Here is a 22140-nt window from a genome sequence, read left to right as displayed (position 1 = left end):
AGGCTGATAGGGGCAGCATAAAGGCAAGACCCTGCATGAACACAGTCCAGAATGGGGCAGCATCCGAGCCAGCAAAGGCCAGACCGCATGCTGGTGCCTGAGCGGCTGCTGCTTTTACCAGCAACAGCTTTAACCTTGCTCAGTCTTCACACCTTCTAGATTGGAGTTACTAAGACAGCGATCCCGGAATCACCGCTGCTCCCTGAAAGCATCGAACACAGCAATGTGCTCTCCTACCACAAGTGCTAGTCTGAGTCCCTTCCAACATCCTCCTACAGAAATGTCCCCGGTTCTTGACCATAGGAGGTCTCCCTCATTGCCGTGAGTCAACTGAGTTCCTGGTGGTCTTTGGCTGACGACAGTGAAAGCACTTCTGGGCTGCCTCACCTAGGAGGGGTAAAGGCTGGAGCAACAGCAACTACGTTGGGGCAAGGTAGACTTTGGAACTCTTCCTTGTTGCCTCTGTCTTCCTCTGCACAGTGACTCAGAGGCCTCTGTACCTGGGCTGGTTCCACTGTTATCGTGGGAAAGTAGAGTGAAAGAAGCAGTATTCCACAGTTGAGTTCTAGACTGAGGCGGGGAAGAGAAGGTAGGAATAAAAGCCAAAACTTGATTGGCAGGAGCCAGCCTTTTTTGAGAAGAAAGGTATGTGAGACTCCAGAGATCTGAAGAAGGAGAGCACAGACCCAAGTATTCCACTGAAGCCAGAACAGATGGAGCCAGACCCTGACCCCGAGTTCAGGCTGGTTGAGGAATGAGGGTCGGGGATCAAGGGTCAGAGGTGAGGAGTGGCAGGGCCAGTCTGACCCTTGCCAGGGTAGGGAACCATGTTGGGCACCCACTGCCTGTATGGAGAAGTGGCTCCCATTACCTACCATTGATCCATCTGCCCACTGCCAGGCAGAAGCATCTATATCAACAGCTGCCCTGTTCTGAGGCTTTGTCATCCTCATTCACTAGGTCACCATATTGATGACACACCCAGTGGAGGTCGGTGCCCCAAGGGAAGCGAGGCCTAAGGGTGTGTAGGGAGCGGGGAGTGAACACAGTGAACACAGGGTCCTGCCCTCCTGGCGGGTCGGGGTGCATCCCCTGCCCCCATGACAGCTCAGCCCCCTCCCCCCAGTTCCCCAATACATGCAGCTTCAGGCTTGCTTTTCAAATCCACATTTACTTTGATGACGCAATTCTCCCGCAAAGGGAAGCATCTCCATCTCCATCTCTTTGGCGAAACAAATATTATCAAGCTCATAATTGACATTTTTTCCAGATTCAATATTTGCCTGGATCATTCCTCATCAAAGTTGTAAGCTCTCAGTCTAGGAAACTAGTCTGCATTGCAGTCATTTTCACAGGGCAATTGAAGACATAATTGTACATAATATATTTTGAATCTAGATGCTTGAAAAGAGAATTACAAGCAGCTGGGACACAATCTGGTCTTCTTGTTTATACTTGGGGTGGATTTTGCCAGCAGTGAGGCCATGGAAGAAAATGGCGAAGTTTGAGAGCAGTTTCTCCAAGGTTCAGTTTACATTTCAGTTTTGATTTCGGTATGCTCACCACCAAAACATGCATATTTGTACTTAATATGTTCTGTATTAGGGTTTGTTTTCAGTTCACAGAAATGTCACTTTAATAGTACTTTCTACTGTGAAGCATAACTTATTTCCTTGTTGTGTGAGCCCTGGGGTGGCCATAACAAATTGCCACAAACTGGAGGGCTTGAAACAACATTAAAGTGCCTCTCACAGTTCTGGAGGCCAGAGTCTGAATCCAGGTGTGGGCAGGGCTTTTGGGGGGCCCCCTCCTGCCTCTTCCAGCTTCTGATGGCCCCAGCTGTCCTTCAATTAAACAACGAAAAGGGACCAAATTTAGGCTTGTGACCAGGTGTCCGTTCCCAGCCTCCCCACCTCCACCGACCTTGGAAACCTCCACCTTCTACTTCCGTGCGCCCTTCAAGGGGCAGGGGAGAGGGGCTCGCATCCAGGGTGGACCCCTCCTCGTTTCTGCTTGTGGCAGTCGGGGAAGTGACACCCCACCGCAGCCATCAGGCTTCGTGGTCAGCAGGTCAGCCCTTCACTCTCCTCTCTCATCCACTGCCTAGCAGAGAGAAGGGTGTGATGGCCCAGCAGCAAGTCCTCCCAGGCCCGCAGCCCCTTGCAGAGGGACCGTCCCCTCAAGGCTTACCTGCTATGCCCTCGCCTGCTCCCCTGTGCACATCTGTCCCTGTTGTGCCCAGGGGGCAGGGTGACCAGCCATGGCCGAGCACATTCCTCCTTTCGGGGCCTCGGCTCCACCGTCTCTGAATAAAAGTGTTGCTCCCAATTCTAGGGTCCTTTAAATTTCTAAAAATCTGTAAATAACAGAAACTGAGGACATCTGTATGTTTTCAAGCTATTTTTTTTTTAATCCGTTGTTGCAACCTCCAGCTGCCACAGAGAATCTAGTGGTAGAACCAGGAAGGAGACCCTGCCCAGAGTCTTAGCTGAGTCAGCTCTGATCTTTATGCTCATGCAGGGAGGTGACAACATGTCCACTGGGGCCAGAGTACCGCCCACTATTTCTGCAGACAGGCACCCGCTGGACGGCTGGTCCTTCATTCCCCACTGTCTGTCTCTGTGTTCTTTTCAGGAAAAGGCATCCTTTCAATCAACGGCACAGGGACACAGCCTTGTTGCCAACACCAGGCACTAGCACTGATTGTGGTGCCTGAAACAGGTGATATAAAGCAAAGGGAATAAAGGCCAATAGGGCTTCCCTGGTGGCGCAGTGGTTGAGAGTCCGCCTGCCGATGCAGGGGACACGGGTTCGTGCCCCGGTCCGGGAAGATCCCACATGCCGCGGAGCGGCTGGGCCCATGAGCCATGACCACTGAGCCTGTGCGTCTGGAGCCTGTGCTCTGCAACGGGAGAGGCCACAACAGTGAGAGGCCCGCATTCCGCAAAAAAAAAAAAAAAAGGGCAATGGAAGTACACCACTTCTCCATTGAATGGAAGTATAACTTTCCATTCTTTCCAATGGAAAATTGGAAAGAAGCAGCCAACAATTCTACCAAGAAGGAAGTATACTTTTTATTGTTGAGAAACATTTTCTTAAACAACAGTGTTCACTTCACTCTTAGCTGAAACTTCAGGCTTGGAGTGACATTTTCTTGCCGATCTGGACCTGGTGTAACCGTGCTGTGGTATGTTCGCTGTAACTAGAGATATCTTTGGCATTTTCTTCCCTTAGCTTCATAACTCATGGAACATCTTGTACAAAAAAATGTAGATTTACAGAAAAATATGCATATAAATCACTTATTAATCCCAAAACGTAGTAAATAACATAGCAAAAACTCGATCAAATCCATTTCATACACAAGCTGGACAGATCTGTTGTGCCTAATCTCTAACTTATCTGTGGCATTTTATAAATTAGTGCTTTGACATTAAAAATGTTTACAAAAAGGCCCTGCGTAACGTCAAAGACTCTAATTTCTCTCTCCATCCTTGCTTTTCATTCTCTAGAATTTATACTCATCACACGCATGTCACCATTCTTATAAAAAGCACTTATTTTAAGAAAAAAATTGCACTGCAATCATGATCTAAGTAGCATTCAGAATTCCATGTTACCAAGAGAAGGTCGTCCCTTTATAAACACACGTCTGAAACAAGAGCCCCACGCCTGTCCACGCAGACATGTCAGGTATGCAGGGTACCGGCCGCAGTTTCATTGCTCAGGGCCGCGTGGTCACCGTGACATTGGCGGGTGTCTGCATCCAGAGCGGCCTCCTGCCTCCCACCTGTGCCACTCCTCTGCCTCGCGCCCTCCTCAGGAGACTTTGCAGCTGTTTCTGGTGCAGCGTTTGGGGGGGCTCTGGGGAAGGTGGGCGGCCTTCGCTTTTCGGAGGCTGGTCCTCTTGTGGCTGGAGCTGGTGGCGAGGGAACAGGGGCGGCCGTGCATCACCCTGGCATTCAGGCCGCTGGCCATCGAGAAGGACTTGAGGTGGCTCCTGAGGGCCGTGGGCAGTGGCAGCCTGTCCACCAGGTGCACGGGCGTGCAGGACACCACTGCCCGGCAGCACAGGTCCTGCAAGCTCAGTACTTGGGAAAGAAAAGAAAATCTATTTCATTTGTGTTGTCCTGGGCACGGGGCCAACACAGGGCCAGCCACACACCTGTCCGCCCTCCTCTCTGGGACTCTGGGGCAAGATGTCCCACCCTGTGCCCACGTGCAGTGATTGGAGGTGGATGGTCCTGCTTTCATCACCTTAAATCCAGTTTGTCCCCAAACTTGAGACCCCCACCATCTCTCCCTCTATGTCTGAGAGGTGAGTGGACTGCCCAGCGATGGCCAATGAGGTCTCCTCAGGCCTAACGTGACCAACTTTTGGGGTCGGAGACCAAGAGCTTCAGGAGACGTGCTTCCCCAACTGAGTAGCTGACACCAAAAACGTGTTATCAGCTTTATCAAGATGTATTGGAGAACACACCAGAAAAGCAAATGCTGTCATTTATGTTTCACCTACATCGTTTGTTCTGTGAGTCAGGGTCCCTGCTCAGATAGAGAGGGGCTCCCAGGGGCCTGCTGGGAGGAGGAACGGCATCTCACCCCTGATGCAGTCGGGATACCCCTCAACCCCTGGAGGATCAGACAGAAGAAACACGACCCAGGGCTTTGGCTCCTTTTGGAATCAGGGTCCTAACAAATAACATTCATAACAGTGCTTCTCAACTGGGGGCGATTTTGACTCCCCAGGACATTCGGCAAAGTCTGGAGACATTTGTGGTTTTCACAAATGGGGGCAGGGAGACCAGGGATGCAGCTCACCCACAGCACACACGGTGCCCCCACCAGAGGACACTCCATCCCAAATGGCACTAGTGCCAAGCGGCAGAAGCCCTGATTTCGGAGAATGGAGACAGTGGCCCGGGGAATGGGTCCTGGGAGGCTGAGCACTGGCGGGGCTGCAGGGTGGACTGGACGGACACCTACCCTTGCTTGGCCTCCAGAGCCGGTCCATCCCATGCCGCAGCAGCACAATCCTGGCCAGCTCCATAAAGGACTCAGTGACGTTGAAATTGCACAGCGGGCTGACCTCGAAGAATGTCACACCCAGGCGCTCCGCATAGGCCTGGGCCTGTTCCGTGGGGACCTGCCGCTTGAAAGCCAGGTGCAGGCGGTTCCCCACCAGGATTTTAGGGACCCCCGGGGCGTGCTAAAGGGTGACAGAAGGGCAAGGAAAGTGGGTCACGTGCAGGCTTTGTTGTTGGTACCATGGGTGTCCGGGGTGAATGGTGTCCACTCAGAACCTCAGAATGTGTCCTTTTTTGGAAAGAGGGTCTGTGCAGATGTAATTAATTAAGATGGGATCTTGGGGTGGACCCTAAATCAAGTCACTGTGTCCTTATAAGAAGTGGAGAGGACATAGGACACACAGGGAGGAGGCCACGTGATGGTAGAGCAGAGACAGAGAGACACGTCCACAGGCCAAGGACCAGGGCCTGTCGGCAACACCAAAAACTGCAGGAGACGGGAAGGATCCTCCCTCGAGTGTTTGGAGGAATCGCGGCCCTGCCGACACCTTGCTTTTGGACTCTGACCTCCAAAACTGAGAGAATACGTTTCTGTTGTTTTCAGCCACACAGTTTGTGGTGCGTTGTTACGGCCGCGCCAGGACACTCACTCAGTGGGTGGGACTGACCACTCCACGTCTCCACTGGCAGTTGGGCCGGTCAGGGTGCCAGCAGGCAGCAGCCTGGTCACCACCTGTCAACCTACCTGACTGCACGCAGGGCCTGATCCTGTGCTGGGACATGACGCGTCCTCCTCCCTGTGGCTGGAGCCTCGTGCCCTGGCCGCCCCAGCCCGCCTCCCCTCACAGGGCCACATGGACGGAGCCCTGGCCATGTCATACCTCATTGATCTCGTTAATCCACCGGTCGATGCCATCAAAGGACCAGCGGTTTGCGATGTCGTAGACCAGGATCACACCCTGGGGGAGGCACAGTCACTTGTGGCAATGCAAGCCACTCAGGCACACACTCACAACCAGCTAAATAGCCATTTTACTTACGTTAACACAAAACATATTATTTCGATTTGTCTGCCAAATGTAGCAGTTATATGATCACTTCCAGTGATATTTCATAAGCTCATTGATAAACCCTCAAATGTGAATGTGAGCTGGGGACTGGAATTCAATTCCCCACATTCACGAGCTGGTCCAGGGACACGGAATGCGGGGGTACTTCAGAGCCCACCCACCTGGACGGAGGGCTCTCACATACGTACAGACACACACGCACATGAACACGGTGCACACACAGCCCACATGCCTGCATATTTATGTACACACGTGTAGATGCATGTGCCTACACACTGCTCGTGCACACGTACATACAAATGTAACACATGCACACACACATCCCTGATGCAGAGGGCTTGGGAGCCACCAAACAGTCCAGGGCACACTTTTTAGACTCTGGCATCAATTTGTATGTGAGCTAATTGCCTTGTCCTCCAAGTATCCATTAAAGAACATTCCAAAAATCATTATTCAAAGTCACTTTGAGGGACTTCCCTGGTGGTCCAGTGGGTAAAACTCCGTGCTCCCAATGCAGGGCCCCGGGTTCGATCCCTGGTCAGGGAACTAGATCCCACATGCATGCCTCAACTAAGATTCCGCATGCTGCAACTAAGAAGCCTGCATGCCACATCTAAGAAGCCCGCGTGCTGCAACTAAGAGCCAGAGCAGTCAAAATAAATAAATTAATTAAAAACAAAAAAGAAAAACAAAGTCAACTTGACCTCCCGGTTCAGGGGTGTTACCTGTGCGCCCCGAGAGTAGGAGCGGAATATGGTACAAAATCTTCCCTGACCCGACGTATCCCTGGAAAAGATGTTGGAAGTCTGTAAGAAGAAATCACTGCTTCCCGACGACAAGGTTTTTGAACTCGGGAGCCAGAGCAAATGCATTTTACAATTGTCAGTTGGTGGCCATCCCACAGAAAGTCCGAGCCCCCAACAAGACATTGGGCACCTTATCCCTGGAGAGATCTGGACATTGGGATGTCCTTTTGGGCTCATTCTCTTTTCTAATTATTTAAAAAGTCAACTAGAGAAAATAGCGATGGGTTTCAACATAATAATTCTGACATTTCAATAAGTCTAATTTAAGTTTTTAAAAAGTTGTTTAATTTGGAGATAAAGCTATGTAGTAAGGAATGTGAGTCTACACTGGGGGAGAAATAGGCCAAAGGATTTGGTGGGGTCACTCCACTTCCAATTAACTCTAAAAGATCATGGGAATCCCCTGGCCAGTCCAGTGGTTAGGACTCCTGGCTTTCACTGCCAAGGGCGTGGTGGCTTCAGTCCCTGGTCAGGGAACTAAGATCCCACAAGCCGTGTGGCACAGCCAAAAAAATAAATAAAAATAAAAGGTCATATGAAGTCAGCCCTGTGGATGCATCCCTATGTTCATCAATACAAGGAAGTGACCCGGGGGTGCATTAACGAGGATAAAGAAGAATAGTACTTCCGGGATTGACTCTGCCCTGTGTGGGGGAATTTACTAAGATGGACCACCAGGACCAGGCAAGGGGGCTTCGTTTTAGATGCCAAGGAAAAAGGAGCAGCTGTTACACCAGCTTTCTGAGTCCCATACAAGTTTGGGTTGAGAGGGGAGCCCTCAGGAGGTCCCCGGGGAGGGAGGAAGGGAAAAGAGACTTGAGAGTCAGCAGTGGGAAGGGACAGGGTCATTGAGGGGACATCGTGGAGAGAGGTTTCCTGGCCCAGACTTGGGGGCTGACTGCTCCTGATTAGGGGCAGATGGGGGTGGGAGAAGGGGCTCCAGGCCACTGCAGACACTTGTGGCTTGGGGAGAGATTTGGCATGGTCAGACGGGAGAAGGGAACCATGCAAGTGACCATGCAGGTGGTCCAGGAGAGGGGATGACACAGGGGCTAGTAACAGTGGTCAGGAAAACCACATGGGTTGGGGGCAACTCAGGGATTAGTCACAGCAGGAAAACCCTAGTCCCCCATCCCCGGAACTGGAGGGGCAGGGGTGTGACCAGAGTCTCAGAGCCAGGGCTGCCTGGAGTGGGGACCAAGAAAGAGACCCAGGCCAGAGCTAGGCGACACCCTGACCTCTTGCCCTCCTACCCTCCACCCTCCGTCCTGTTGATCTTGGTCAGGACACACAGCCCCTCTGGGCACTAGAGAGGCAGAAGCAGAAGCACATCCACATGCTCTGGACAGACTCCAAGGCCCACACAGATCTCATCTTCCTCGGGGGGCACTAGGTCAGGCTGGGGCAGAAGCAGTGGATATTCCCACAGGTGGTACCAGAGCCCCTGAGGGCCTGGACAGACCTGCCCTGTGCTCAGGGGCCGGGCAGAACCCCTGACTCACCAGAGCTGCAGCTTCACCCGCCGGCCGTCCAGCAGGATGGTGGTGGTCTTGTAGTCGATGCCTGTGAAAGAGGGTCAGGGGGGCTTAAAGCAAAGCACTTCCACAGTTATGCTCAGGTAAAAGGTGCAGATAAGAGAAACTCTCACGCTGGGGGAGAAAGGACTACCTACCGGTGCAGATCCAGGACTCACAGAGACGGCTGGACTGGGCCCTGCTCGGACCCTCCCCTCGCCCACCGGCCTCGCCCACTTGCTCTGTGGAGCGGGGCCTCCAACCTCCCTCCACTCCTCCCGCACCACCACTGCCTCCAGCTCAGCGCCCAGGCCCCGCCGCTGCCCAAAGGGTGGGCAAGCAGGAGCCCCCTGAACCGTTCAGCAGCTGGCTCCACGCATGGCCTGCTGGCCCTGGGTCTGCCGAGTGGCAGCCACTCACACACCCTTGTCTCCGCTGGACTCAGGGCTAAAACACAGACATAGTTTCCCCCAAGTTATCACACTAAGAATGTAAAGTAAAAACGTGTAGAATATGAAATTAGGTATGAAGTATTATCTCAACTATGCAAAGACAAAATGTGTGTACGTATGTGCACAGGGGTGATGAAATAAAATTCATGTTTTATGGCCAAGACAAGAAAAACTTAAACGTAAAAAGGTTTTCTGCCCTTACGGGCCTCCTGGCTCCCCTTTAGTGTGTATTGTGCATCTGCATTGACCAGACCTCCTTAGGAGACAACATTCCTTCTTAATTTTGTAAACCGTCAGGATGACCTGCTTAGCACTTGATAACTCCTCAGGAGATAACCTTCCTTCCTAATGTTTAAGGGGTCACGATGACCCAGTTTTGTTTTGGAGGAGCAGACCCGGATTGTAGAAACTGTCAATATGTCATCTGATGTATATCCTTTTGTCTCAAAAACGTATATAATTGTACTTTGACCTCTGACAGTTTTCAGAGCTTTCTGAAAGACTGTCTCCCAGGTTATAATCCTCAGGTTGGTGCAAATAAAAATTTCCATTCCTTTCTTAGACCAACTATTGATTAATTTTTTCGTCAACATGCATGGCGTAGTTGGCAGGATATCAGAGACACCCACCAGAGGATACCTGGGGTCTACCCTAAACTGGTGCTCGGTACTAGCCCTTTGAGCCCCACCTGCTTCTTGGAACTCTTCAGGTGTTCCGGTGAGTTCTTCTGATATCCAGGTCTTATTATTTAAGTGATGATCCTACAAATTTTTTTTCAAGCTTTTTCGTACTTAAGACTTGGAGTCTTAAGGGGCACCAGTGCATTTCCTTGTCAGGGTCCTAGGGGGATCTAGGCAGGAGGCCCCGGGAAACATAGGTGGCTGGAGTTTCGTTAAATTTAGCTTAAATTAAAAACGAACAAAACAAAAAAACAAGTTGATATATGGTCTGAGCAAATGGTTTGCCCAGTGAAACAAGAGACAGCTTGCTCAGCCCCAAGAACAAGGAACACCTGCTCCTTCTGGCCACAAGGTGTCCTCAGGTGACTGAGAACCTAGTGGAAGTGTCTGAGGATCAATTTTTCAGATGTGTAGCAGTACTACAGCAGATCCCACTACAACAATTAAGTAAATGCTGCTCTTCCAGGGACGCAGGAGATAAAGGCTGATCACCTAGTGCTCCAAGCACCCACAGCGGTTTTAGATTGTCAGAGGGAGAAACCAAGACATGTAAAAGAGCTGAACCGACCCTAGCGCAATTCCTTGGAGAGCTAGACTCAGAAGCAGCACCCACAACCATACTGTCCTCAGAAAGTTGTTCAGATCATTATCTTTTCTCTGAATTAGGCAACCAAATTGATAATGGGAAATTGTGCTTCAAAGGTCAAACAGCTCCTGAATGGACAGCCACCTATGGGGATACCAGCTGGGTTTATATAGAGCTGATGCTTGCAAGTGCTTACCTAACTGGGAATCAAAGGAAATCCTGCCCTGAAATGAGCAAGCTGGGATTCTTTTTTGGCATTCCAAACTGATTTTTCCGTGAACAGTCAGAAGAAGCCAGCAGAGGGTAATTTCTTACCATGTCAGTCAGTCTCCTGGACCCCTGCCCACAGGGTCTACTGGAAACAAGAGTGATAAGAGCTTTTCTTTTTTCTAAAATTGGATTAGCAGCAGAAATTATTTGTAGGGCTATCTTCTTGGATCCTTTGAATTGGAAAGACTCCTAAATATTTGTAGGGCTAGCTTCTTGGATCCTTTGAATTGGAAGGACTCCTAAATTGGAAAGCTCTCATCTTAAACTATTGTACCTATTTTAATTGGTATGCAAAAGCCCCAAAAGCCTTCAAAATTCCAAAATAGCCTCATTGAAGGATTTGTTGTAGAAGGCTAATGAAAGATTGATCATATAAAAGGTACCTACAATAAAAGACTATAAAACTGCCATAACTACTACTCTATCCTCCTTTTTTTAATTTTTATTCATTTATTTATTTTTTGGCTGCATTGGGTCTTCGTTGCTGGGCACGGGCTTTCTCTAGTTGTGGCGAGCTGGGACTACTCTGTCACGGTGCGTGGGCTTCTCACTGCAGTGGCTTCTCTTGTTGCGGAGCACGGGCTCTAGGCGCACAGGCTTCAGTAGTTGTGGCACACGGGCTCAGTAGTTGTGACACACGGGCTCAGTAGTTGTGTCTCGCAGGCTCTAGAGTGCAGGCTCAGTAGTTGTGGCACACGAGGTTAGGTTGCTCCACGGCATGTGGGATCTTCCCAGACCAGGGCTCAAACCCATGTCCCCTGCATTGGCAGGCAGATTCTTAACCACTGTGCCACCAGAAAAGTCCCTAAATGGTTATCTTTAGAAATGGGACCACCTGAGGTTATAGGTGAGCCTCTTGGGGTCAAAGGTTGAACTGAGGGCCATAGTTAAAGAATTTCTTAAACCCAAGGAAGATCCTCAAAAGGTTTTGTAAATGGATTACCAAGATGGGAGGCCACAGATCTGTCTAAGCCTGTGACCATAGCTGATATTCAGAGCCTGATAGAAAAAAAAAATTTTTTTTGGCCTTCTCCTCTAAGCTAAATGAAGGAAAGAAAAACATTCCGACAGAGGTGGATGAGTATGTCGGTACTTTGATATCATTTAGGTGGCCACCCAATTATCTGAGGAATTAAAAACAGCTGTCCTTGTTTTAGAAATCTAGTGTTTACAGGACCAAAGGTGTGGCTCCAGAAACAGCCCTAGGCCCACCAATCCTTTTACCACTCCCATAATCTCCCCTATTTATCTTAAGAGGCTGTAAGTAAAAAAAAAAATCTGGCTTTAAGGGAAGAAAGAAAATCCTCCTAGGACAACTTGCATTTTTCCTCCTCTGCCTTTGAGATAGAAATGTTCTACCCAGTCTTCTCCAGGAGCTCTTATGCAGGCCATCTTCTTTAATGCAAATTTCAGGAAGGTAACTTTTTTTTTGAATATTAATTTAATTTAATTTATTTTTGGCCGCGTTGGGTCTTAGTTGTGGCACGTGGGATCTTCATTGGGGCAGGTGGGATCTGGTTGCGGTGTGCAGGCTCTTCGTTGTGGCGCGGGCTTCCCTCTCTCTAGTTGTGGCACGCGGGTTTTCTCCCTCTAGTTGTGGCACGTGGGCTTAGTTGCCCCGCATCACGTGAGATCTTAGTTCCCCGACCAGGGATTGAACCTGTTTCCCCTGCATTGGAAGGCAGATATTTTACCACTAGACCACCAGGGAAGTCCCTCAGGAAGGTAACTCTTATCCAAAGGAAAAAACAAAAGAGGGATAGGTAATTTGGAACCTGATTTGTCAAGGGCAATACAAATCTTAAATGTCTTTTCCATAAATATTAGTAAAAAGGATTTAGCCATCTAAACAGGTGACCTTGATTTGTTCCATCTGCAAGAAACCCAATTTGAATCCAACATCTTTTGTAACTTACGTGTTTTACATTATTGTACCTGATTCATGGTTGAAACTCTGGAATGGGAACTGGGGTCTCTGTTTGTGTCTGCGTGTTTGTACGTATCTGTAAATGTGTGTGTTGTAGACGTGTGGCATTGCCAAAATTAATTAATTGGCTTAAAGGATAATAAGCACTTATACAAATACTCAGAAATATAAAAGGAATGAACCCAAATGAACTTCAGGATCACATGATCTAGGGTTAATTTTTAATGAATGAAAACAAGTTTGAGTTTATTGGTTTAATTATAAAGACATCTTTTTTTTTTTTTTTTGGCCACACCACGCGACATGCGGGATCTTAGGTCCCCGACAAGGGACTGAACTCGCCCCACTGCAGTGGAAGTGCAAAATCTTAGCCACTGGACCACCAGGGAAGCCCCAATACAGACATACCTTTAAAGTCATCAACATTACGTATATACTATTTTGTATGTAGGTTTACCAGAAATCAAATAAGATTGTATAATTCCTGTCACAAAATTTGTCAACAAGAAAAATAACCAGATGTGATGAAACTTTCAAGCAAATTAAATGTAAACGAGATAAGAGCTTTCAGGTGAACTCTTTAGGAATAATTATGTTTTAGGACTGTCTACTTAAAAGTAGTTTCTCCAGATTTTTGGCAGTTTTGATTACACTTTATGTAACTTATAAAGTGATGGTTTCTTTCCTTTCACATTGTGTATCACCTACTCCTACTAAGATAATGATATCTAAACAAATTGAAACTATTGATCACATCTACAGTTCTCCATAAATTAATGAACATCCACGATGCACATCCTTCCTCCCCAGGTGGAAATTAACCTTCACACAGAAGAATCAGGGATGGGGTGTACGTGGGGAGCAGCTCTGGGGAGAAGGAACAGTGGAGAGAGTCCAGAATGGCTCAGCCTCAGGATCTAGCCTGAAACCAGGCCCACCCCTCAACCTGTCGGTTACATAAGGCCACAAACTCCTTTTTGCTTAAGCTTCTTTGAGTTGACTTTTTTGTTTGCACCAAAAAATGCCCTGACAGAAAACCCATGAAAGTATAGTGACTGGAGAGAGTGACAGAGGAAACCTGACACACAAATCCTGGAAAAGCTGCGGAAGATACATTTTAACATCTTCCCAAAGCAGAGCACAATGCCTCCCACACCCCAGAATTTCACTAATAGTGAACATGTATTTAAAAGAAAATCTACAGGAATTCCCTGGTGGTCCAGTGGTTAGGGCTCTGCCCTTTCACTGCTGAGGGCATGGGTTCAATCCCTGGTCAGGGAACTAAGATTTTGCCGCATAGTACGGCCAAAAAATAAAAGAAAATCCAACTCAATGATAATGATCTAACTATTAACATTCAGGACCCAAACTGAACTCTGACTCTGGTGGTTGTTCCCACCAGGACAGCCCTGCCGGGTCACCTGCCCTCGGCACACTGCCCCTGACACCCAGGACCCTGAGGCACCCTCCCAGAGCCGCGTGTGCTTTGGAGACCCAGGGCCACTCCGTCTCCATCAGTGTTACTGTCCTTTAGAGCTGCAACCCGGCCTACTTCCCTCCATCTATGCAGCTGTGAACTCCCATGGAAGGCCCCTCCTTTGAATTGGGGACAGGGCAGAGCAGGGGAGGTTCGGGGGTGGGAGATAAAGCTTGAAAAAACACTGCCCACCCTCACCCCCCATTTGATCTGTAGGGTGGAAAATGGGAACGGAGATGGGCTAGCCCCCTGGGGACCCCACAGGTCCCCCACATAGCACTGTGGAGACCCTGCAGGGAGAAGCTCTGTGATGCGTGGGATCAAATCCCAGTCCTGACGACCAGCGGCTTCCTCCCTCTCCCTGTGCCTCAGTTTCCCTGACAGCTCACGTCTGGTACCTGCCGCCAGCAGTGACCTCAGCTCAGCACAAGCTCCATTCTTCCCCAGGCCTTTGGGTCCCAGGATAAACCCTCTGTCTCAGCTGTACCTGCCACAGAGAAGCCCCCAAATTCCACCCATTCACGCCAGGTTCGAAGTCCCATTGGGAGAAGAGCCTCTTTTTTCATACACTTATTTATTGAACCGTTTTATGTTCCTCCTGTTATGTGTTTGCTCTGTTCCTATTTATTGTATTTCCTCTTCTCTGTTACTTCATGTTTTTGACAGTAGTGTTGTCAGTGTTAGGGTCAAAAGGTGTAATGCACATTCGCACATTCGCTGCACTTAGCTAATTCACCAAGAACTCTGTCCATCAAAATAAAAATACACAAAAGCTCCTAGAACAAAGCCTGTTGGAATGTTCACTGAGTGAGTCAGGACAACAGAGACAAGAAGAGAGATAATTTTAGCCTGAAAAACAGCAAATGTCAAATGCCAAGACACTCCCTACACTTTGAGGCCACGTGATGTGTAAATAATCTATTTCAGCTCATCCAGCACCTGCCGAATTCTATCTCCTAGAACAAGAGGACGCAAACATGTAAATACTGGTTAAGTATCATTGACAAACGTATTCATCATGAGGACCTGACTTTTGAGAACTTGTCTTATGTTGAATTAAAGTATCAGAAAGCAGGGTGCTGGCTGCCAGGGGCGGGGGAGGGTCCAGGTTTCCATTTGGGGGGTGAGAAAAATGTTCTGAAATGAGAAAGTTACAGAGTCGTGAATGTACCAAATACCACTGAATTGTTCACTTTAACATGGTTAATTTTATACTATGTGAATTTCACCTTAAAAGAATGTATATACATATGTGCTATCCAGAGACGGACCCTGGCCTGGCTTCCCAGATCAGAAGGACACTTTGTTGGGAGATGTTGGGGTGCCGCGCAGGACCAAGGGGGCGGGAGGGCTGCATAATGGGGCTCAGGATGGGAGAAGCAGGGAGGCCCCAGGGCTGAGGTACAGGCCCAAGCTTCACCCATGGCCAAGGCCCAGAGCCTGCCCCTGCAGGGCTGCCTCCCGTTTCTAAATGGTTCTAAAAGTGAGTCATGCATTTTTTTTTCTTTTTGGCCGCGTGGCATGTGGAATCTTAGTTCCCTGACCAGGGATGGAAGCCATGCGAAGCGCAGAGTCTTAACGACTGGACCCCCAGGGAAGTCCTGCAGGTCATGTTTTAAATGGGCATTTGAAGTGTGTTCATCATATGAGAATCATACACAGAGAGCAGTTACTGAAATCAGCACCAGTCCCCCTCCTCTTCAGAATCTACTCCACCTCCTTTTTGAAAAGGAAAGTATGTTCCCTGCATGTTTCTCCTTGCTGGTTTTTCTCTGTGAAATAGCAAGGCCATGTGACCCAGGTGCTTCCAGGCTCCTCGTGGCCTGGCTGCCCCAGCTCATCCACACAGCTCCCACCTCTTAGCTGCCTGAGCCGCTCACTCCCCACGCTGGGGGCTAAACCCTCCCACACCCTCCCTGGCAGGGACGGGACCACTGTCACACCTGCCTTGTTCCCTAACGGCCTGTGTCTGTGCTGAGCTGCTGCGTCCAGGTACCCTGTGAAATCCCACAGCAAGGACAAGCCCCACCAACCAGATACCGGCGGGACCTGGCACATCATCTCCCATGAGTGAAACTGGGGAGTAACCCAGAGCCTTCCCTAACCATCGCTCGGGTGTGGCCAGATGATAGCCCCCTCTTTCCAGAGCTCTGACACCTCAGAGGGTCCCAGTCCCTTCAAATTGCAGGGCTGCCCCTGCCAGGTCTCGAGGTCACCCTGAACCTGGACTCAGGCTGGGGTAGGAGATAGATGGGCCCCAGGCTGAACAGTTTCTCCCCTGTGGACAGAAACTCCATAAAAGCAGGATGATGGAGGAGGCTGGGCCCTGCCCAGATAAGAGATAAAAGACCACATATTCCTCATTCTTGAAGTTAAGGAGACCTCCCTGACTACACATGCACAGAAAGCCTCCTTGGAGGTCAAAAAGGGAGGGGGCGCCACCCCATAGTAAGTGATGTCAACTACCCATAGGCCTCTTCGCTAGAATCCATCTTGGCTAAGAGATGCGCGTGCACGCACACATGGGAAGACCCTGAGATAAACCAAATATAGATTCAGAACCAGGCAAAGCAAGATTGCCAAAGGAAACCTGGAAGAAAGGCCCCATAAAAGTGATTCAAACTACCACAACGGCGCAACTCTCTCTGAGCCCGCCCGTGTGTCTATCCACAGGTACTGTACTATTTTTCCTCCTAATAAACACTTTACTTGCCTCACTACTTTCCATCTCTATGTCTCTATGTGGCAATTCATTTCTACACAGCAATGGGTCAGGGCCTTGTCACTGTCCATTGGTCCCTGGTGGTCTGGTGGCTAGGATTCAGTGCTCTCACTGCCACTGCCAGACCTCAATCTCTAGCCAGGAACCGAAATGCTGCTTCAAGCCGCTGCAGGCTGAGGCCACCTGAGATCAAGGCCACCAATAGGGTTCAGCGGTCAGACCAGAAGGGGCCTCCCTCCGCCCTACTTTGGACAGCCCAACAGTCTGGGTGACACTGCCAGGGAAAGCATTGCCATCCTCCATGAAAAAAAAGGGCGGCGGGACTTCCCTGGTGGCACAGTGGTTAAGACTCTGCGCTCCCAATGCAGGGGGCCCAGGTTCAATCCCTGGTCAGGGAAGCAGATCCCACATGCTGTAACTAAGAGTTCGCATGCTACAACAAAGGAGCTGGTGAGCCGCAACTAAGGAGCCCACAAGCCACAACTAAGACCCAGTGCAACCAAATTAAAAAAAAAGGGGGGGGTGCATCTTTGAGTTTAAAGAGCAGTTTTCTGATATCAGCACCCCTTTTTCCTGCCTGTCCCACAGTGGGGGCCCTGCAGGCTCTGCCATCCACCACCTCCAGTCCGGGCAGCTCTGCTCACTTGGGTGGTCAGCCCCCAGGTGAGCTGTGTCAGGGAAGCAGAGCTTTATTTTCAGTAGCACCCCTGTGCAAACACATGCAACCACGGAGGTGCCACGTGTCTTCAGAAGGAGCCCGAGCCCCTGCTGATTCAATCTCCTACTTTCATCCCTTGGGAGCAGCAGAGTCTGAGACCACCTGCTGTGTGTCAGGGGAAGGAAAGGACCTCACTGGAACCACACAGGGAGGCTCTCGTCACTGGTTGTGATCACAACCAGCTGAGCAACTGTCCCAAAGCTGGACGGCAAACCAGGCCACCTGTCCACGCTCTGGAGGACAGTTTCGGACGAGCTGCCCTGAGCTTGGAGAACCCATGCCACCTTCTCTATCAGCCCGAAAGATGCAGGGACCTCATTTTATCTTCAGTAACTGTGGTCTCAGGACACTAAATGTAAGAGAGGGTGAGAGGTTAGACAGACACCTATGCAAGATCTGTATGCTAAAAGCTATAAACCACTAATAAAATAAATCAAAGAAGATCTAAATAAGTGGAGAGAAATACTGTGTTCATGGATTGATAGATAGATAGATTGATAGTTAAGATGGCAGTTCTCACCAAATGGATCCACAGATTCAGTCTCAAAAACCCTAGCAGGATTTTTCGGGGCCGGGGGGGGGGGGGGCTAGAAATTGACAAAGCTGAATTTTATTATTTATTTATTTAAAAAAAATTTTTGGCCCACCTTGCGGCTTGCGGGACCTTAGTTGCTCAACCAGGGATTGAACCTGCAACCCTCTGCAGTGAAAGCACAGATTCCTAACCACTGGACTGCCAGGGAATTTCCAAAGCTAAATTTTGCATGGAAAGTTAAAGGAATTAGAATAGTCAAAACAATTTTGAGGGCTTCCCTGGTGGCGCAGTGGTTAAGAATCCGCCTGCCAGTGCAAGGGACACGGGTTCGAGCCCTGGTCCTGGAAGATCCCACATGCCGCAGAGCAACTAAGCCCGCGAGCCACAACAACTGAAGCCCACGCACCTAGAGCCCATGCTCCCCAACAAGAGAAGCCACCGCAATGAGAAGCCCGCATACCATGACAAAGAGTAGCCCCCACTCACCGCAACTAGAGAAAGCCCGCGTGCAGCAACGAAGACCCAACGCAGCCAAAAATAAATAAATAAAATTAAAAAAAATTTTTTTTGAACAAAAGGAACAAAGTTGGAGCACTCACATTACCCAATTTCAAGACTTACTATATATTTAAAGTAGTCAAGACAGTGTGATACTGGCATAAGAATACACAACAGAAAAATGGAACAGAACTGAGATGAGAAATAAAACCACACAAATATGGCCAATTGATTTTTTTTTTTTTTTTCTGTACACGGGCCTCTTACTGCTGTGGCCTCTCCCGTTGCGGAGCACAGGCTCCGGACGCGCAGGCTCAGCAGCCATGGCTCACGGGCCTAGCCGCTCCGCGGCATGTGGGATCCTCCCGGACCGGGGCACGAACCCGTGTCCCCTGCATCGGCAGGTGGACTCTCAACCACTGCGCCACCAGGGAAGCCCTGGCCAATTGATTTTTGTTGTTTTTTTTTTAAAGATTATTTATTTACTTATTTATTTTTGGCTGTGTCGGGTCTTAGTTGCGGCACGTGGGGTCTTTGTTGCGGCATGCAGGATCTTTAGTTGTGGCATGTGGGCTCTTTGTTGCAGCGCGAGGGCTTCTCCCTAGTTGTGGCATGTGGTTTTTCTTTTCTCTAGTTGTGGTACGCAGGCTCCAGGGCGGGTGGGCTCTGTAGTTGTGGCGCGGGTTCCAGAGAGCATGGGCTCTGCAGTTTGTGGCACACGGCCTCTCTAGTTGAGGCACGCGAGCTCAGTAGCTGTGGTGTGTGGGCCTAGTTGCCCTGTGGCATGTGGGATCCTAGTTCCCTGACCAGGGATCGAACCTGCGTCCCCTGCATTGGAAGGTGGATTCTTTACCACTGGACCACCAGGGAAGTCCCTGGCCAAGTGATTTTTGACAAAGGTACAAATCAGTGCAATAGAGAAAGCATACACTTTTAAAAATGGTGCTGTAACATCTGGGCATCCCTACGCAAAAGTAGTGAACCTCAGTCCATACCTCATGTTATATAAGAAATTAACTCAGGGAGGACTTCCCTGGTGGCGCAGTGGTTAAGATCTGCCTGCCGATGCAGGGGACACGGGTTTGAGCCCTGGTCTGGGAAGATCCCACATGCCACAGGAGCAACTAAGCCTGTGCGCCACAACTACTGAGCCTGCACTCTAAAGCCCATGAGCCACAACTACTGAAGCCCATGCTCCTAGAGCCCGTGCTCCCTAACAAGAGAAGCCACTGCAATGAGAAGCCCTCACACTGCAATGAAGAGTAGCCCCCGCTCACCGCAACTAGAGAAATCCCTCGCGCAGCAACGAAAACACAACGCAGGCATAAATAAATAAATATTTTTTCAAAAAAGAAATTAACTCAGGGACTTCCCTGGTGGTCCAGTGGGTAAAACTCCATGCTCCCAATACAGGGGGCCCAGGTTCGATCCCTGGTTGGGGAACTAGATCCCTCAAGCATGCCACAACTAAGAGTTTGCATGCTGCAATTAAGAGCCCACATGCCGCAGCAAAGATCCCGCAAGCCGCAATTAAGACCCAGAGCAGCCTAAATAAATAAATAAATAAATAATAAAAAAGAAATTAACTCAAAATGGGTCACAGTCATAAACGAAAAACTAAAACTTCTATAAGAAAACACAAAAGAAAATCTTTGTAACCTTAGGCAAAGGGTTCGGCAATGATTTCTTATATACAACACCAAAAACATGGTCTATAAAAGAATAAATTGATAAATTGGACTTCTTCAAAATTAAAAACATCTGCTCTTTGAAAGATACTTAATAAAATGGAAAGAAAACCCACGGACTGGGAGAAAATATTTGCAAAACACATTTCTAGGGCTTCCCTGGTGGCACAGTGGTTGAGAGTCTGCCTGCCGATGCAGGGGACACGGGTTCGTGCCCCGGTCTGGGAGGATCCCACATGCCGCGGAGCGGCTGGGCCCGTGAGCCATGGCCGCTGAGCCTGCGCGTCCGGAGCCTGTGCTCCGCAACGGGGGAGGCCACAACAGTGAGAGGCCCGCGTACCGCAAAACAAAAACAAAAACACATTTCGAATAAAGGACTTGGATCTAGAATATATTTAAACATCCTCAAGACTAGGTAATAAGAAAACAAGCAACTTAAAAAAATTGGGGGGGCTTCCCTGGTGGCGCCCTGGTTAAGAGTCCGCCTGCCGATGCGGGGTACACGGGTTCGTGCCCCGGTCCGGGAAGATCCCACGTGCTGGTCCGGGAAGATCCCACGTGCCGCGGAGCGGCTGGGCCCGTGAGCCATGGCCGTTGAGCCTGCGCGTCTGGAGCCTGTGCTCCGCAACGGGAGAGGCCACAACAGTGAGAGGCCCGCGTACCGCAAAAAAAAAAAAAAATTTTAATGGGCAAAAGAGTTGAAAGACACTCACCAAAGAGAATACCACAAAGATGGCAAATGAGCACAGGAAAAGATGTTCAACCTCATTAGTTGTTAGGAAATGCAAATTAAAATTACAATGAGAGATCACTGCACACCTATTAAAATGGCTAATACTGAGAAAAACAAAATTAAAAAATACTGACAATACCAAGTGCTGGTGAGGACACAGAACAACTGTACCCTTCATAGGCTGTGGGTGGGAATGAAAAATGGTCGGGTCAATTTGGAAACAGTTTGGCAGCTTCTTTTTACTTTTTTTAAATATTTATTTATCTACTATTTATTTATTTAGGCTGCAATGGCTCTTAGCTGCATCATGCAGGATCTTTAGTTGTGGGATGTGGACTTCTTTAGTTGCAGCACGCATGCGGGATCTATTTCCTCGACCAGGTATTGAACCCGGGCCCCCTGCATTGGGAACACAGAGTCTTACCCACTGGACCACCAGGGAAGTCCCTGGTTTGGCAGTTTCTAATAAAGTTAAACATACACGTCATATGACCCAGCAATTCCACTCCTAGATATTTACCAAGTTCACACAAAACGCGTATGCAACTGTTTATATCAGCTTTACTCACAGATTGCCAAAGACTGGGAAGCACCCAGACATCCCTCCAGGGATGGTTGGACAGCCCGCTGTGGTCTGTCCACCCGCTCAGGAGGAAGAAAAGGTGAAATTGTGCACAACACAGAGGGATCTTAGAGGCTCGTACCAAGTGCAGAAGCCAGCCCACACGCTGTGGGAGCCACTCCACGACCTTCTCAAGGGCAGACCACAGAGCCGAGGACAGATGGGTGGTCTGCAAGGCAGGGGTGCCATTCCTGCCCCAGGGCCCAGCCAATGGGGCAAGGGGCCGACAGGGGCGAGGGGTTCCAGGCCTGAGGCTGTGAGAAGAGGGGCTCCCACTGGGGCCTGGGTCCCAGCTCTTCCTCAGGAGAAGGAAACTGTCCATCTTGGGAGTGTCACTACCTGTACTGGGTTGAATAGTGTCCCCCGAAATCCATGTCCACACGGAACCTATGAATGGAAACTTTTTTGGAAATAGAGTCTTTGCAGATGTCATCAAGCTGAGGTCACACTGAGTGAGGGTGGCCCCCCATCCAGGACTGTCTTGATAAGGATTTGGAGGCAAACAGGGAGAAGCAGAGATTGAGGGGATACTGCCACAAGCCAAGGACGGCAAGGGTACCAGCAACACCTGAGCTGGAAGGCTCAAGGACAGATCTTCCCCGGGAGTCTTGGCGGGGGCGGGGGGGAGGGCAGCCCTGCTGACACCTTGATTTCGGACCTCTGACCTCCAGGATGGGGAGAGTGTGCATTTCCGTTGTTTTAGGCCATCCCCCACTGCCGCCCCAGTTTGTGATAGTTGTGAGAGCAGCCCTAGGAAACGATGCACCATCAACAGCAACATACCTCCTCCCCCCACGGCCCCCTGTGCTCCCTGTGCT

The 22140-nt window shown here is 49.5% G+C and overlaps 1 protein-coding gene across 2 annotated transcripts in view; it reads right to left on the bottom strand.

Moving 5' to 3' along the window:
• Positions 1-3049: 3049 nt before the first annotated feature.
• RAB40B (RAB40B, member RAS oncogene family) overlaps positions 3050-22140 on the bottom strand; it is a 28155-nt gene continuing 9064 nt past the window's right edge. Inside the window, exons 2-6 of one of the 2 annotated variants that reach the window (XM_019944792.3) lie at positions 8403-8463; positions 6820-6880; positions 5906-5983; positions 4984-5206; positions 3050-4091 (exon numbers count right to left, since the gene is read on the bottom strand). In XM_019944792.3, coding sequence (XP_019800351.1) covers positions 3820-4091; positions 4984-5206; positions 5906-5983; positions 6820-6880; positions 8403-8463 — 695 coding nt within the window. In that variant the 3' untranslated portion in view covers positions 3050-3819. The remainder of the gene's footprint in view (positions 4092-4983; positions 5207-5905; positions 5984-6819; positions 6881-8402; positions 8464-22140) is intronic. The other variant, XM_019944793.3, reaches the window with a different exon arrangement.

This window comes from Tursiops truncatus, chromosome 20 (genome assembly GCF_011762595.2).
Source record: "Tursiops truncatus isolate mTurTru1 chromosome 20, mTurTru1.mat.Y, whole genome shotgun sequence".
NCBI lineage: Eukaryota > Metazoa > Chordata > Mammalia > Artiodactyla > Delphinidae > Tursiops > Tursiops truncatus.
Note: the sequence above shows the minus strand (reverse complement) of the source record. Positions and strands in the feature narration are given on the sequence as shown.